This window comes from Lepidochelys kempii, chromosome 2 (assembly GCF_965140285.1).
Source record: "Lepidochelys kempii isolate rLepKem1 chromosome 2, rLepKem1.hap1, whole genome shotgun sequence".
NCBI classification, from domain to species: domain Eukaryota; kingdom Metazoa; phylum Chordata; order Testudines; family Cheloniidae; genus Lepidochelys; species Lepidochelys kempii.
In genome coordinates, this window is record NC_136381.1 from 235513465 (window position 1) to 235531274 (window position 17810).

The 17810-nt window shown below is 43.5% G+C and overlaps 1 protein-coding gene and 1 long non-coding RNA gene across 20 annotated transcripts in view; one reads left to right on the top strand and one right to left on the bottom strand.

Moving 5' to 3' along the window:
- KIAA1217 (KIAA1217 ortholog) overlaps window positions 1-17810 on the top strand; it is a 547501-nt gene that overhangs the window by 458669 nt on the left and 71022 nt on the right. For 18 of the 19 annotated variants that reach the window (XR_012157585.2, XR_012157583.2, XR_012157584.2 and 15 more), the window contains one exon: window positions 13236-14068. Coding sequence is in view for 16 of the 19 variants with exons in the window: in XM_073334251.2 (XP_073190352.1) it covers window positions 13236-14068 (833 nt within the window). In the remaining 3 variants the exon portion in view is untranslated. Of the gene's footprint in view, window positions 1-6164; window positions 6396-13235; window positions 14069-17810 lie in introns of those variants that run through there. The other variant, XM_073334256.2, reaches the window with a different exon arrangement.
- LOC144930252 (uncharacterized) lies at window positions 13587-16545 on the bottom strand. Its single transcript, XR_013635420.1, has 3 exons — window positions 16427-16545; window positions 14886-14981; window positions 13587-13713 (listed from the first exon to the last, which is right to left on the bottom strand). It is a non-coding gene; the product is annotated as an uncharacterized LOC144930252 (long non-coding RNA).

Sequence of the window (17810 nt, forward strand, 5' to 3'; positions counted from 1 at the left end):
GGAGTACTTGTGGCACCTTAGAGACTAACCAATTTATTTGAGCATGAGCTTTCGTGAGCTACAGCTCACTTCATCAGATGCATGCCGTGGAAACTGCAGCAGACTTTATATATACACAGAGAATATGAAAAAATACCTCCTCCCACCCCATTGTCCAGCTGGTAATAGCTTATCTAAAGTGATCATCAGGTGGGCCATTTCCAGCACAAATCCAGGTTTTCTATCCAGCTGGACAATGGGGTGGGAGGAGGTATTTTTTCATATTCTCTGTGTATATATAAAGTCTGCTGCAGTTTCCACGGCATGCATCTGATGAAGTGAGCTGTAGCTCACGAAAGCTCATGCTCAAATAAATTGGTTAGTCTCTAAGGTGCCACAAGTACTCCTTTTCTTTTTGCGAATACAGACTAACACGGCTGTTACTCTGAAACACAGAAATCTTTGTGGCTATAAATATAGATGTTTAGCTGGAGGGCTGCTTTAGAAAATTTGAGACTAATTTTAAAGTTTGTTCCAATTTATGAGAAATAATTCACAGGATACAGTAGCTTAAAGATAGCACTGGCTTGTTCCACTCTGCCAGCTGCATATAAACTTGAGTACCAGCTGCCTGTGCTTACCCTTCACTGTCCCTTGTTTTTCACTGGACGGAGAAAAGGTGATGTGCGGTGTCAGGATGGGCCATTAGCACTTCTCTTCCCTCTTCTACGGAGGAATGGAAGGGTACAGATCTGGGGAACAGTTCCTCTTAGAACAAGGAGCAGATGGCCTTACTTATAGGCTCCCAGTGCTCCACTAAGCTGAGAAAGATGGGTGCTACAGATCCCCTTGGCAGTCCTCATGGACCTTAACCCACAACTTGAGAGCCCCTGATCTAAATGTTATAACAGGATTTTGTCATCTGTAACTTCTAATTTCTTGGATCAGGATTAGACTCTACGCTAGCTAGTATGTGGTGGAGCTTTTGGTATTCACATGAGGACCTCAGTGGCAAAAACAGCAGAAATCAACAGTTTCCTTGGTATTTATCTGTGAAAACATCTCTGACAAATTACCTTAGTTTTTGGGTTTTGTGGGACTGAATTAGTTAGTCATGTTCAAGCAAAACTCCCATTGACTCCATACTCTGGCAAAGTTTGTCCTGGAGTGCAGGTTCAGGCTCTAAATTAGTAATAAACATTCTAGTGGGTAAGTCAGCTTGTCTGTGTTTTTTCAAGGAAACAGTTATTTATAGAAATGAAAACAAGAGACTAGCTATGTAACTATTTCCAGCTATAAAAATATTAAAAGAAAAGGAATAATTGTCAGAATGGTCAGATGATAAAATGGAACCACCCTTGTGTCACACACACACTGAAATAGGTCTTTTAAAAAAAAATCTTGTCCAACTTTATAAATGGTATTTTTTTCCCTGGTGTCTGTAACATTTTTTCAACTAATAAAAAAGAGAGATAAATTAATGGGAAGGGAAAATAGCTGCGAAGCTCCAAAAGACTAATGAAGTTATCAGTGTTTTAGAAGAAATGAGGGAGAGTGGTGCAGTTAAGTGCCCAATGGTGACTTCAGCCTTTCACTAACATGGATTTTAGAGCAATAAATAGCCCAGAATTTTGTGCCTGATCCTGATGAAGCCTGGAGCTCGGTACCTCTCAGGATCATGCCCTTTTGTGTACTGTTTGTTGAGCTGAAAAAGAAACCTCATACGGAACATTATAAACAAGTAAATAGCTACCAAGTAAAAGCAGGGTAAGGCATGGCAAGATAGACAAGCCTTGAGGGCTCTGATAAAGTAATTAAAATGGAGAGTGATGCTTGAGTGGTTTGTATGTATTATAAGAACCCAGAGATTGAATTGCAGCCTTGGTAATGACATGTCCATGCATTATTTATAAATTTGTTCTATGACATATTTTCAAATTAAAAGAGGCTTCATTCCTTAAGTAATAAAAGCCTTCCTGTGCATCAGACATACTTGAAGCTTATTGTATATTGCGTTTGATGCCCAGGAGCCCAGTCACAGTATATCTGGTGTTCTGGGGTATAATTTATTATGCTAGAGTCCAGTTATGGAAAATGAAGCTGGGATTGGACAACAGGGGATGGATCACTCAATGACTGCCCGTTCTGTCTATTCTCTCTGAAGCACCTGGTGTTAGTCCCTGTCGGAAGACAGGATACTGTGCTAGATGGACCCAATATGGTGTGACCCAATATGGCTGTTCTTATGTATGTCCTACCAGTTTGTAATTCATTGCAGATCAACTACAGTAAGACATAGTGAGTCCCCTATATACTCCATATTATAACAATATTAATGGGATTTCTTACTGCGGGGTTGTTAAACTTTTTTTAAAAGGCTATTGGTAGAATGTACACGGCACTTGTTAGGAAGCGCCTGTGTTATCAATATGTATTAAACAATTGGTCTGTTTTCCACTTTTGGTGTTTCTGGGGTCCAGTTGGTCAGCATTTCTGACTTTAGTTATAACTAAATCAAGCATCCAAATCCCCATTTTAAAAAAGTGAGTGCTTGATGGGCTAGCTAAAGCTGCCCAATGTAAACCAGATGCCTCAATGGTAGAGAATGTTTTGCTTCCTGTAGCCACAAGAAACAACAAACCCTGACTGATTAAATTCAAAATACAAATAAATTGATTTAATGGTCTTTTTATGCCATGACATTCTGTTAATATATTTCTAGTGCAAATATTTAATCAAGATATTTTTAAAAAATATAAGTATGTTGTGTGAAAATACTGTGAAATTCTAATCAAAACCAGTGGTGATGTTTTGTACTTTTTTTTAAAAAAAAAATGGTGCATGTGTCACAACATACCAAAGCTGTCTCGAATGTGAAAGAGTTCTTCCATCTGCTTATTGAAACAGAAATTATATCTACTGATTAGAGCATGAGACTGTGAGTCTGAAATCCTGGACTCTGTTCCTAGATTTGCCACTGACCTTAGTCAAGTCACTTAACCACCCTGTGCCTCAGTTTGCCCATCTGTGAAACAGTTGTAATAATACCTTTCTCATTGAAGTGTTGTGAAGCTAAATTAATTTTTGCAAAGTTCTTTGGGGAAAGCACGATGGAATAGAAAAGTATTATTCCAATCACAATTCATCATGGATGACCCCCCACTAATACACATACACACAGAGTCATAAGAACAGTCATACTGGGTCACACCAAATGTCCATCTAGTCCACTATCCTGTCTTCCAACAGTGGCCAATGCCGTGTGCTTCAGAGAGAACGAACAGAACAGGCAGTCTTTGAGTGATCCATCCCATTGTCCTCTCCCAGCTTCTGGCAGACAGAGGCCAGGGATACACAGAGCATGGTGTTGTATCCTTGCCCATCCTGGCTAATAGCCATTGGTGGACCTATCCTCCATGAACTTATCTAAATCTTTTTTTGAACTCTGATATAGTTTTGACCTTCACAATATCCCCTGGCAACTAGATCCACTGGTTGACTGTGTGTTGTGTGGAGAAGTACTTCCTTTTGTTTGCTTTAAGCCTCTGCCTATTAATTTCATTGTGTGACCCCTAGTTCTTGGGTTGTGTGAAAGAGTAAATAACACTTCCTTATTCACTTTCTCCACACCAGTCAAGATTTATAGACCTCTGTCATATACCCCTTTTAGTCATCCCTTTTCCAAGCTGAAAAGTCCCTGTCTTTTTAATCTTTCCTCTTATGGAAGTTGTTCTATACTCCTAATCGTTATTGTTGCCCTTCCCTATACCTTTTCCAATTCCAGTATATCTTTTTTGAGATTTGGCACGAGAACTGCATGCTGTATTCAAGATGTGAGCATACCATGGATTTTTATAAAGACATTATGATATTTTCGGTCTTATTCTCTATCCCTTTTCTAATGGTTCCTAGCATTCTGTTAGTTTTTTTGACTGCCGCTGCACATTGAGTAGATGTCAGTCATATAACCCCATACATGTAAGCCAGCAAATTTCCCTATGCTAGTACAGCTCTCACTTTCTTCCCTTTCTCATCAAGAACACTATGCCTTTCCTCCAGCTGAAAAAAGCCACAGGGCTAGGACCACAAAAAAGGGGACTTGTATTCAGTGTTGCAAGGCTTAATGCTTGGGGCTGTCTATGTATTAAGTAACATATTAAGGGGGTGCATGGGTGGGTCCTTAAGTTTGTGCATTTGTTTTACTGTTACCAAGCATTACAAGGGGTGTGTGGGTCTTGAAAATCACCAAAACCTGTGTGTTGTCTTTTATGGACAGCTCCTTTAGGTGCTGTGCCACCTACTGTAATCCACAGCCCTGAGTTCAGTGCCCAGGCTCCTATGCAATGTATGGGGAGAGATAGGCACCTAATAATGAGATCCACAAAAGCCAGCATGCTAAGTGGGGAGCTGCCTAAGCCAGCCAATAAGAAATGCCAAGGAGAGGGAGTTGAGGTGCCTAAGTCTAGGCTGAAGGGAGGTGTCTTCTGCTCAGGCATTGCCGTTGTGAACTCCTTCTAAATTCCCCTTCTGCCTGCTTTGAACCCAGGTCTCTCACCTCTCAGGTAAGTGCCCTAACCACTGGGCTATAGGGTGTTCTGGGGTGGGGCTCTTTCACTCTCCTGCTGAAGCTGTTCCACTTTGTTTAAAATACTTAACAGTCACTGGGCCAGGGCAAGTGTAAGAGAAACTCTATAGCCCTGTGGTTAGGACACTGAGCTAGCATGTGGGAAAGACAGGCCCCAATCCCTGTTCCAATGACTAATTGTTTATATAAAGTGGAACAGCTTCAGCAGGACAGATTGAGAGAGATTTCTGACCCCCGAGTACCCCATACCCCTGTGATTAGGGGCACTCTTTGAAGGGGAGACCTAGATTCAAATCCCTGCTCCACATTAGGCACAGGAGTGATTTGAACCTGGGTCATCCTGCATGGGTGCTCTAGCCACAGGGCAAAAGTTATAAAGGGGCCAGCACCACCACTATCTTCTCATCCTCTTCCAGCTGTGTTTTGTCCAAGGCCCAATGCAGTAGGCGTGCTCAGAGCATGCCTACCAGATTGGGGCCCGCGGGCAAGATAGGCAGGAGGACACCTAGTTTGTGAATTCCATTGAGGCTTAGGGGACTTGGCGTCAGGGCTTAGGCAGCTGTGCACATGCCCCCTGGCAGAAATTCAGGCAGCTAGGGGATTTCACCGCTGGAAACTTAGGCACCTACAGGGTTAGGTGGCAGTTGAGCAGGGATTTGAGATTTTGGCTTTGGGCACCGAAAGTGGCAGCTAAGCATCTAAATCCCTTTTAGATCTAGCCCACAAATGCCCACTATAATGACACAGGTGGCATTTTTAAAAAATAAACATGCAGCAGATAACTGCAGTGCTGTAAAGTGCTTATGTTGTGTGTTTTCCCTGTGTCATTTCAGTTCCATCTGTCCGACCTGAGTGAGTATTGTATTTTTAAAAACGTATTTCCAACATTATTGGATATTTTGGGTATGGGGGTCGGAGGGAAGGTCGTTTTCCTGTAATCATTCTAAATAAATAATCGACAGTTGCTTTTTTTAACTGTCTCTTTTTTCAACTGTCTCTTTTTTCCAAAAGTGATCTTAATTGCGTGTACAATGTTCTAATGAGATAACAATGAAATTGATTTACAATGGTCCCAAAGTTCAGCTTGGTAAAGCTGCTAAGGTAACTGGTTAATTAGTAGACAGCCTCCTGTTTTGCTCAGGTGCTGTATCTTAGGGAGAGTTTCACATTTCATTCCCCTAAATGTCTCTACCAATCTGATTACTTTAAAGGTTGCTCAGATCAATGCGTTCTGTGTTTTTCCTAAGTTTTCTGCAATGCTGAGTTTACTGAGTTCTTACTGAATAATTAACATGTGTATTTCATATTGTTTTCTTTTAGAATAAGCCTTTCTCCCTTAATAAAGGTTACCTGCTGTTTTATTTATGGTTCACTCCTTTGCAAGACTCTGTATTGCTTCATTGTTTAATGTTAGTCTCTTCTTTATGTTTTATACACACACATTAAAGAAATTGTTCAGTGATTGAATTACATAGCGGTAGGATGCACAGTTTGTGGCTGGGTGACATGCCACAAAGGTTATTTAGTGACTAATTTCTAAGGGGAGGGGAAATTGCAGACTTATTCTGTGGAAAAGTACTTAAGTCTCTTGAAGCAGCACTATTTGGATGATCCAGTAAAACAAAATGGCCCATACTTGTTGTGAGCACAGGGAATGAGGAGCCTTTTTAAGGTTTAAAATCTTTTTCCAAGAACTCTGGATGCCTAAAATGTCCTATTCTAGACTGAGGATTCAGATTCAAGGCTGTAAACAAAAGAACTGTATTTTATGAAGTGGAACCAAATGCTCTTCTTACTGCTGTATCCATACAGGTGATTTCCCTAAGTAAAAGTAAGTGGTTTTAATTATTTCAGAATAAAAACCTTTAGCAAGGATATTTTTATTTGTCTTTGAGTTGCAATGGTGTCTAGTTAAAAAAAATAGTATTGTTTTTAATAGCAGTCTCGGAACAGTAGGCACAAATACACGGATTAGAGGTAGAGTACTTAAGCATATTTTTTAAATTTGTGCCTGAAAGAACAGACAGTCTAAAATATGTCCTGAAAATCTTCGCCACATGTTTATAGATGCCATGGTTAATGTACACATTGACTATAGATGAGTTTAAGCAGTCAGCCATTATTTTTGCTCTTAAGTTTCTTTTGTGGCTAGCTTGGAGTTTTATAGATTTGCTCTATATTCAATAAAAAGTTAAATGGGTATTCTTTGCTTCCCCATAGGACTTTTAGGATACTGTGTGAATTAAACTTATGTGTAAGCAGGGATCCGTAAGGGCAACATCTGAGCCAAACATGTAAAATACCATGAGATAAACATTTGTATAGCTGTAGAGGCTAGGCTTATGTGCAGGTGTACATGAAAGAACTGGGTATAATCAAGAAAAATGTTAAGTATGTGCTTGATCCTGTGCCATACGGAAGGAGAGATGGTGTACCAGCTAAGCTGCACACACCACCTCAGCCAGCCAGCAAGCAAGCAGCAACCATACAGTACATTGAAAAAGTGCACTATGCTTCTCATGGCTAGCCAGTACTTGTGCCCATACCCCTTTTCATATGGATGCATAGCACCGAAGAAGGTCTGTGTTGGGCCATGGGGATTGAATGTTGCCTATGGTACACCACAGTATGAAGGTGAGTGTGATCGGCAGCCACTATCCAGGAAAACAAGTTGTCCTGCTAGTAGAAGGATTATAGCTTATGCACCATAACACCTCCCTCAATGTTTCCAGAGTAGTGAACAGCTCAACACTTAGCTGAGCAGCTCCCATTAGTTCCTATGACCCACCCACTTCACCCCCATTTAGAAGTGAGCCCTACATAGGGTTTGTGAGCACAGAGAGCAGGAGAGTTGGAAGACTACCTCATTTACAATAAATTGGAGCATCCAAAGTACTGATTAACATTGGCAGACTGCAGGGTTGGTGATTAAAGAAGAATGGAAACATGGAATGGTAGCATGGGCAGAGGAGGAGAAACCACTACTTTGCAATCTACAGCGACCAGTCGATTAGGTACTCTAATGGTGGGTTGTCACTGGAGCCAGTAAATTAATACTTTTTATAGGCGCTAGTGACATGTTTGGTTGTGCTTAGAGGCCACTGGTGTTTTTCAAACCATTTACCAACTCTGTAATTTTCAGAGGTACTGTTTCTTATTTCAGATTAAATTATTTCAGCCAGTGCAGAACTATATTGACATTTATTTGCAAAATTTAGTAAAGTTGACTTATTCTTTCAGCAGTGCAAAGCCAGAACGGAAGGTCAGTAACTCAGCTATAGAAACTCTGTTATAATGTAACTACTACAACTAAGATTTCAGGTTAATTAGGACAGTTTGGTTCTAATTTTATTCTGATGAAGGAATAAATTAACTAATTCATTTGTCTTTTTTAAATTAAATATTTCACTTGATTAAAAAAGTAATAAGATATTTTTTCTAGTGGAATGATTACAGAACCTATTCATTAAAAATTATTTATATATAAATATATTAATCATTTTTGTAATAATAATTAGCACTTTCCATAGCATCTTCATTCAAAAATCTCAAAGCCCTGGAAAAGTATTGGTTATAATTAAATGCAGTTTACAGTTGAGTAAACCAAGTCACGGAGAGGTGATGTGATTTGCCTAAGGACACAGTGAGTTGATAGTAGAGCAAGGAACAGAGTTCAGAGTATCAGTCCTTTGTTTTAACATTTCCTTCTCACGTGTATGCAAGGGAAAAATACAAAAGGCTAGATAGTGCCATTTAGGTATGTGGGCTAGCCATGTGGGCTAGATAGTGCCATTTAGTGTAAGGGGCAGCATGGCAGAGCAGTCTCAACTGGAGCACTGGAAGGCAAAATGCATCATGAAACATGCCATACCTACTACTGCACCCTTTACTGAATTGCAGCTTGTCCTCTGCTGTCCAAGAGGCCTCCATCCTCTCCTCTGGGGTGCCACGTGATTCAGGGACATAGGGATGGACCAGGCCCTGCACTCCATGGATTACAGAGACTGCAGTTCCGCACAGCCCATACATGCATTATGCAAGGAAGAGTAAAGGCTCTTTTATGGCTTCCATTCCATAACATGCAACTGTGTGAGAGCCAGGCAGATTGTGGTGGTGCTTTTTCTTATATAGGCACCTGTTACCCTCCACCCTGTCCTGATTTTTCACACTTGCTATCTAGTCACCCTAGTGTGACTGCAGTTGTGAAGCATGGGACATTACATTACAGCTCATTAGGAGCATTGCTACCTCACCCTTATTGCAGGCTGGCTGTGGCAGGAGATCACTTATATTGGCTCGGGCCAGCTCAGTCTCCTCTTTACTTTGTTCCTGAGGCATTTGCCTTTCACACCAGAACAGGAGGCCCAGTGTATGGGAAGAGGGGGGCAGAAGGAGGATGGATAAAGGATAGAGCAAAAAAGAATTAAAAAGAGAGAGAGTAGAAACTCACAAAAGTTAGAACAGAGATGAGAAGGAAAAAAAGAGACCATTGTATGCAGTTCTAAAGTACTCATGGGCAAAAAACCTGGGTACTTGGAACAGAGACAGAACAACAGGAGAGAAAGAAACTGGACAGGTGAAAGCAGAAGCTATAATCCAAACACATAAAAATTGTATGACTCCAATTCATCAAGCTGTACATGTATCCCGTCTACATAACCCTGTGTCCTGTCACTGTTACCCATGCTCTCCCTCCTTCTCTTTCCACCCCTGCCGTTCCCTTCTTCTGATTGTTACACCCACTTTTTGTGTCATGTCTTCAATTACACTATAAACTTTTCAGGACAGAGACAGTGTCTTTCTATGTGTTAGTGCCATGCCCAAAACAATGGGGCCCCAGTCGGGCCCCAGTCTTGACTGAGAACTCTGTGTGCTATTGTAGTACAAATAGGGAATAAATATTAATAAATGTGCCAGTACTTGGCACAAATGGATATGGGGCAAGGACTGTAAATGCCAGCTACTGGCCAGTCCTATTTTGAACAATGTTAGGGGGCTTATTCCTTCACCCACTTACTTCCCTGGTCCTTCTTGCATGAACAGAGAGCAACAATACCCGAAGTCCAAAGGTGCAAACAATTCGATGTTTATTGGGGTGAACTTCCAGCAAGCATGATTCCAGTTTCCTTCCTTAGTATCCTTCTTCCCAGCTCTGACACCACAGAGCCTTACACCTGTGTCCCTGTTCCCATTCCTACCCTTAGCCAAACATGATTCCAACTTCCTTACTTCCATTCCCTGTTCCCATTTCCCCCTTTAGCAAAACATGATTCCAATTTTCTTACCCCCATTCCCTGTTCCCATCTCCCTTACCCACATGCCCATGCCCACACCCACACCCCCTCACTTCCTCATTGACTACAGATTATATAGTAAAACTTGAGTTCCGCTTAGCTATACCTTAACCAATCATTTTCCTGAAATTTAACTAACCAATCCTAACATATTGTAACATGATTATGTAACCAATTATATCCCACCACCTTAATTAGTTTACACCCAGCAAAATTAATTATACAGCAGACAGGAACAATCACAGAACCAGACAGAGATTATACAGACAAACAATAGCAAAGTGGGAACTATAATGACAAAACAATACAGAAGTGAGGATTTCACATCCCAGCTATTGATAAGTGAGTTCTTGCCAGACAGGATGCTGTTTCCTTTTACATTTTCTAGGCACTTCCCTTTCTCTGGAGGCGATAGGCATTATCAGGACAGGATTGTATTCCTAACAGCCCAATAGCACCTTATTTCAATGTGACTAGTTTGGAATGTGAGGATGTGACCGGTCACTTCCCAGCTTATGGCTGCCTCTGCTGCTTAGCCAAAGGCCTTAGCCTAAGAACAGGGCCTCAGACTGTCACAGTAAGAGAAGGCCCTTACACCAGCAGACAGTGATTTTGATTCTTTCTTTTATACCTCTAGAACTAGCCAAGTGATAAGAATACCCCTAAATTCTTAAAGTACAGGCCTTTGCAGACAGGCCTGAATATCTTTATCCTAACAAACAATACTCCATTTCTGTGTGAATTCTTCATTTATGTCTTCACGCAGCCAAACAGAAAACAGGAATTTTGTGCTGAATGAGTCCTCTGCCTCAGGAGAAATGAGTGACCATTCAGCATGAGTGTTGGATTGATTAGGGGATATTAGACCTGTCACTGTTAATTCTGGGCTTTTCAAGTTTCCTATTGACACTTTTCTCCTCTCGGCCTCATATTATCAAATTTCTCGTGTGTGTGCCTGCCTGGGAATCCCAGCATCTATGTTTCTTCACCTTAGAAGACTGTTATTGTGCACAATGATTATAGACTTTGGTCTCAGTCCTGCTGTCACAGTCACAGGCACCCATTGCCACATGTCCGATTTACACTTGGGGAGCCTGATCCAAAGCCCACTGTAGTCAGCAGGAGTCTTTCCATTAACTTCAATGAGCTTTGGATCAGGCCTGTGCATAGCATCTGGCTTCAGAAGACACAGCACAGTGTGTGGCTGTCTCTCTCAACAGTGCTGGCCTTAGGGAAAATGGCGCTATGGGCATATTTGTATTTTGGCACCCTTTCTTTGAGGTTAAGTACAGATACACAGTATGGTCACACACCTTAAGTTTACTGGAGAAGCTTTTAAGTTACGTTAAGGACTGTGTGCACCTACAGCAGAGACCCCTGCAAACAGCCTGGGCAGCCTGTACACTCAGCACTGGCTTGCTATAGCACTCGAGCCTCTGGCAGCTGCGGCGAGAACACCGGGTTGGCAACCGTGCAAAGTGCTGGAAGAATGGGAGTGCAGCAAAGCACAAACTGAAGACTAGCACAGCACACACCCAGCACAGGGTCTGTTTCCCCGAGCAGCTGGGAACCTGCCCAGGGAGCCCCGCCCCCTCCACTCCTCAGCACTGCCCAACTTTGGACAGACACCGTTGTGCAGGAGCTCTTGTCACCAGCCCGGGCGCGCCCCATCCACCCCTGCTTCACAGGCATTTGGGGGCAAGTGAGCAGCTACCCTGGTGGGCGGGCTGCGCCAGGCAGCCTGGAGTGAGAGCAGGAGACGATTGGCAGAAGCAGCTCTCCCCACAGTCCAGCACAGACTGGTGCATGGTATCGCCCCAGGGGCAAGGCCAGCCCTGGCCCCTGCCCGTCCTGCAGGGCACTTCCCCAGGCCCAGTAGCGCTCCTGCAGCTCACCCCAGGGCAGACCCTCCCAAGCCACAAGTTGAAACAACCCTCTCTGCCCCCTGCAACTTTAGTCCCACCCCCAGCTGGGAGCCAGCCCGACCTTCCTGCCCCTTCTGCCAAGCCGGAACACCACGCCAGCAACAAAGCCACTCACAAGTGGAGAGCAGAGCCCAGGTGATGAGCGCTAGCCTCTTACCTTGCAGCATCTGCTTGACCACAGCATCCCCCTGACCACGGTGCCCACCTGTAAGGCTAACCCTGTCTCTCAAAGCAGGACAGACAGCTGTGTATGTAGAATGTTAGTCATCTCATTTTATCATTTATTCAGTAGGGATTGTGCATATTAAATTTTATTGTACAGTGTTTTTATTTAAAATCCTAAATTATATTAATTCACTGAACAAATGATAAAATTGTCCATGTCTCTCCTTGTGGCTGAAACAGTCTGGCTTGGAGTTTGTTGTTGTTTTCACGGTCCATCCTTGTGCTCTTCTTTGTTCTGTTTTATTTATTTCTGTATTTTTGCTGCTGCCGCCAGGTTATCTCCTCTCCTTTCTTTTTGTTGATGCCTGGTGTTGCAAATCCCTGAACTCCAGTCCTAGGGCGAGTCATTTGTAATTCCAAAGTGTGGCATCTGCTGTGAGAGGAACAGTTTTACTGTATATACAGGCATGGCAATTTCCTTAACAATGGAAAAACTTGTGGGTGGGATAGGGAGAGAATGTAACCCATTGCTTCACTAGCTGGCATGCATTGTGATTGCTGCAAAATCCAGCCACATTATCATAATATGAAGGAGTAAACGTTGGACAAGGATTTCAAACAGATGGTGCGTAGCAAGGCACGTAGGTCGCATGTTGCTAAACAAGTTAAGGTAGCGATCATTCTCAAGCAAAGCAAAGATTTTTTTCCTTTGGAAATGAGGTCCTCTGCATCTTTGATGGATCCCAGCTGGTCCTCAACCTCCCCTACTTATCATTCAAGACTCATCACAGGCATTAATTAAGCTTCGTTTTTGATACATAAGTAAAAGCACCAGCAAATTGTTGATGGCCACTGACAAAATTTAGAATCAATCATTCATAGCTGTATTTTTATTTCAGACAGATATATAAGGTCTTCAAGGCAGGGACTGTTGTCATTATGTGCATGTCCAGCAGCTAGCAAAATGAGGCCCAGATCTCAGTTCAGGCCTCTCCATGCTACTGTAGTCCAAATAATCAGTGAGAATGCTCATAATATATTTCTTGTATTAGTAAATGAATTTAGAAAATTCTCTAATATTCTATTAACGTGGGCCAATTTTCCTGCCTTCTGCAGATCATATTTTCATTAGGAGCTGCAGTCTCAAAAGAGTTTATTTTATTTAAATATATGATAAAGAAATTTAAGTTAAATTCTTTTCACTGTAGTTGATGTCTAAGCAGCAGCTAATGTGGTGTGTAGGCTAATGAGTAAAGATGTGTCTCATATGGTTTTCCTTTATTTCAGATGCAGAGAGAAATTGCTTACATAGGCCGAGACGGCCCAAATGCTCCCCGGCCAGGATCTGCTACACATCCTTCTCATGCAATTCCAAGCTCATCTCCCATTACACCTGTGCCCCACTCTATGCCCCCGTCTCCATCCAGAATTCCTTATGGTGGGGCCAGGCCCATGGGCGGGCCAGGCAATGCAACAATTCCCAGAGACAGGCTCTCAAGTGTGTCAGCATCAAGATCCATATCACCAAGCCCTAGTGCCATTTTGGAAAGAAGGGACGTGAAACCAGATGAGGACCTGAGTAACAAAAACCTTGCACTGTTTCGAAATGAAGGCCTGTATGCCGACCCTTACCTGTATCACGAGGGGAGGATGAGTGTTGCTGCTCCCCATACTGGACACCCTCTTGACGTTCCTGATCACATTGTTGCTTATCATCGCAGTGCAATGAGGTCTTCAAACACTTACTGTAGCCCTTCTCTGCAACCTGAAATGATGGAGCAATCATTGTACAGACAAAAACCAAGAAAATACCCTGACAGCCATTTGCCAACTCTTGGTCCTAAAACTCCTCCTGCCTCTCCTCACAGAGTCGCTGACATGAGACTGATCGATATTCATACTCAGCATAACACTCATGTGCCCCCTCATGTTGTCCAGCCAGACAGGTCTTCTCCTAGTCGCCAGTCCTTTAAAAAAGAACCAGGAGCACCAATGTTTGTGGAAACTAAAGCACGGAATGCTATGGGTTCACCTGGCATGGTCGAGGTAGTTCCGTCTGCGGCTGACAAACAGGTTTTTGGCTATGGATCCGCTGCGGTGCCCAAAGACAAAGAGACAAGGTAAGACAGAGCAAGAATGTAAGGTATGTAAATGAGAGAGAGTCCTGATCTGTGTGCATAGCCTCATTTAATACACTGGAGCCCAATATATTGGGGTGTGGTCCTTAGGGAACTGTTAGGGCAGTAAGTAATTTAAAGGGGCTGATGTACCAAAAGAACCAAATTTACTTCCAAAAAAGTGTTGCCTCCTAATGGTGATCCAGGATCATATTAATTAATGGTACATTTCAGTCATTTGAAAAAATAAAATGATTAACGGATTTTTTTTTCAGACAAGTAAATCATGTTACAAGAACAAATGTTATACTGCTAGTGCTATTAAGGGAATATATTTCACACCTGTTAAGAATGACACTCTGATATTACAATTTCTATTCTTTATGGAGTGGAGTTTTTCTCATCTAGTGTGAGGAAATGGAAGAATTTATCACTGGCTGTCTTATCTGTTGTAAAACATGGATTTGCATAAAAGTAGAATAGTTTGTTTTTAATATACTCTTTGGGGAGCATTGCTGAGATCAGCAAGCCCATCCTGTTGAAGAAACTGAAACAAGAATCAGAGTAGCAGCCGTGTTAGTCTGTATTTGCAAAAAGAAAAGGAGGATTTGTGGCACCTTAGAGACTAACCAATTTATTTGAGCATGAGCTTTCGTGAGCTACAGCTCACAGCATCCGATGATGTAGCTCACGAAAGTTTATGCTCAAATAAATTGGTTAGTCTCTAAGGTGCCACAAGTCCTCCTTTCCTTTTTGTGAAACAAGAATGTTCTTTCTGCTGATTTTTTCTAGCAGAACAAATGGTTAATTGATGACCTACCTGTTAGTTATCACCTGACGGTGATCTCTCCTGTCTTCTTAAGGGTCAGATTTGCACAAAGGTCTTATGATGACTTCTGCTGGCATAGACCCTACCCTAGGGCAGAAAGATGATTATATTGGCAATTGGCTAAGATATACCAGTACAGTTGTACTAATGATAGGCTATTGACTGTGCTGCTAACTTTTACAGAACTCTTTAGGGGATTGAAGGAGGCTAGCTGGACAATGCTAGGCTCTCAAAGGGTAAAGGCTGTGAAAGGTAACTAATGACTCAGCGCTGGGGGAGAAGTAGTGCCTCACATCTCTCTTAAGTGCCCCCACTACGTAGAGTTTTGCAGCCCGATGGGAACCCAACAGAACCCAACTAGAGTGTCAAGTGTGAATCTGGTCTGACAGCAACCCGACCTGCTCAGGTTGTCTCCGATCATCTCCTCCTGCCTGTGGGGTTGGTGCAGTGGCGGCTACGTGTCCCAACTGCTGTTGGCCACTGTCACCTTACTGCGCTGTGTATGCTACAGAGTGAGCGTTCTGATGAGTTGCAGAGCACATAATCATGGGGTGTGAGGAGCAGGAAATCCTCACCAGACTGAGCCCCAAGGATGAGTCGGCAGCAGTGGTGCTGACACAAGCTCAGGGGGAAATATCGGGTCTGAAAACAACTCAACACTCTCCAGTCTGGTTTGGGTCCAGTTTGGGCTTTAAAATTAGGCCTGAGCAGACTTCTACCACACATCTGATTGACAGGCTCAGAATGAGTCTCCTCCAACTGTAATTAGCTAGAGAGAGGATCAACGCGGCATGAGACTTAAGGATACCTCCAAGTGTAATCCCATGCATGCCCACACATGCATGTGTGCACACGCACACATACACACTAGTGAATTTACAAATAATTCTGCACCAGCAATCTGAGTATTGTCCCTACAGTGCATTTAAAATTATGAATACAATATTTGCATAATAGCACTTCTAAATATATACATGTATTTAAAATTCAACCCACTATTTATTAACAAAATTACACTGGAAAGTGCTCGTGTTTTATTTTGTTTCTTGAAACCTTGAGTGTCTGGGCTATTTTAAAAAATCATACTAAATACCAAAAGCAATCAGTGCAAATTAGTCTATTGTCTAACCTCTGAAATGTTACTTTAGGAAATGTTTTTGAGTTATACAACTATGAAGAGCCTTAAGACTTATTGAAATAATCCTTTCATAATTTCATAAACAGTAAAACCAATTTTTATTGCAATTGTATTAAATGAAATAAATAATACAAAGTGCCTCCTGGCTGAGGATGCTGAATTCTGTTTCAGCTTAAGCTGAATTTTTACAGCTCAGTTATAAACGGCTGACAGGCAATAATTATAATGGAAGCGATGAAGCATCTTTATATCTGGCAATGGGAGGTGGCACAGCTATCGTCTAATCAGAAGGTGTCTAAGCCCCACTTGTTTTATCAGCAGCACAGGTACTATCAAATGAGAAAATAAAATAACAAACCTGATACTTCAGCCCTTAGGGTATGTCTACACTTACCTCCTTAGCAATCAATCCAGCGGGGGTCCCGCTGACCACTGAGCGCTCTCCCGTCGACTCTGGTACTCCACCGAAATGAGAAATATAGGTGGAGTTGACGGGGGAGCATCAGCAGTTGACCTACTGCAGTGAAGACACCGGGGTAAGTAACTCTAAGTGCGTCGACTTCAGCTACGCGATTTTCGTAGCTGAAGTTGCGTAACTTAGACCGACTTAGCTTTTCCCCCCCGCCCCCCATGTAGACCAGGCCTGAGTCATGTGGCAAAATTCACAGGCTTACACAGTGCTTAAGTTCTACATAAGCCCTTTGGTGAGGGTTTATGTGGGACTTAAGTGATGCACAGGTCTCATGCCAGCCCTATGAATGGGACTGACTTTCACCCATATAAGCAAGAACAATTGAAGTCAACTGGACTTAAGGTTGCTAGGTGTCCAGTTTTGACCGGAACACCTAGTCAAAAAGGGACCCTGGTGGCTCTGGTCAGCACAGCTGACTGGGTCACTAGAAGTCCAGGTGGCCGCAGCGGCATGCTCCACGCAGCTCCTGGAAGCGGCCAGCATGTTCCGCTGGCTCCTAAGCGCTGGGGTGGCCAGGGATCTCCATGCGCAGCCCCTGCCTGTGGCACAGGCACCACCCTGAGCGCCGGCTCTGCAGCTCCCATTGGCTGGGAACCGCAGCCAATGGGAGCTGCGGGGGAGATGGCTGCAGACAGGGCCAGTTCATGGAGACCCCTGGCTGCCCCTGCACCTAGGAGCCAGAGGGACATGTTGCCACTTCCGGGAGCTGCCTGAGGTAAGTGCTGGCTGAAGCCCACATCACGAACCCGCTCCCAACCCCTGCCCCAGCCCTGAGCCCCCCCCAAACTCATTGAAGCCCACACCCCAACCTCCTGTCCCCCTCCTGCATTCTGCATCCTGTGGCCCCAGCCCAGAGCCCCTTCCTGTGCCCCAAACCCCTCATCCCCAGCCCCACCCCAGAGCCCACACCCCCCACAGTCTAACCCCCTACTCCAGCCTGGAGCCTCCTCCCACACTCTGAACCCCTTGGCCCCAACCTGGAGCCTCCTCCTGCACCCCAAATCCCTTATCCTCAGCCCCACCCCAGAGCCTGCACCACCAGCCAGAACCCTTATCTCCTCACACACCCCAACCCCCTGCCCCAGCCCAGTGAAAATGAGCAAGTGAGCGAGGGTGGGTGTCGGGAGATGGAGAAAGTAGGGGGCGGGGCAGGGGTGTTCAGTTTTCTTCAATCAGAAAGTTGGCAACCCTAACTTCAGTGGTTGGGGACCTGAGGACTGAATCCATCTGGAGGATCAGATTCTGCACTGCCATGTACCTTGTGTGCTCATTGACCCCTGTGCAAGCCTTGCCACATCAGAATGGT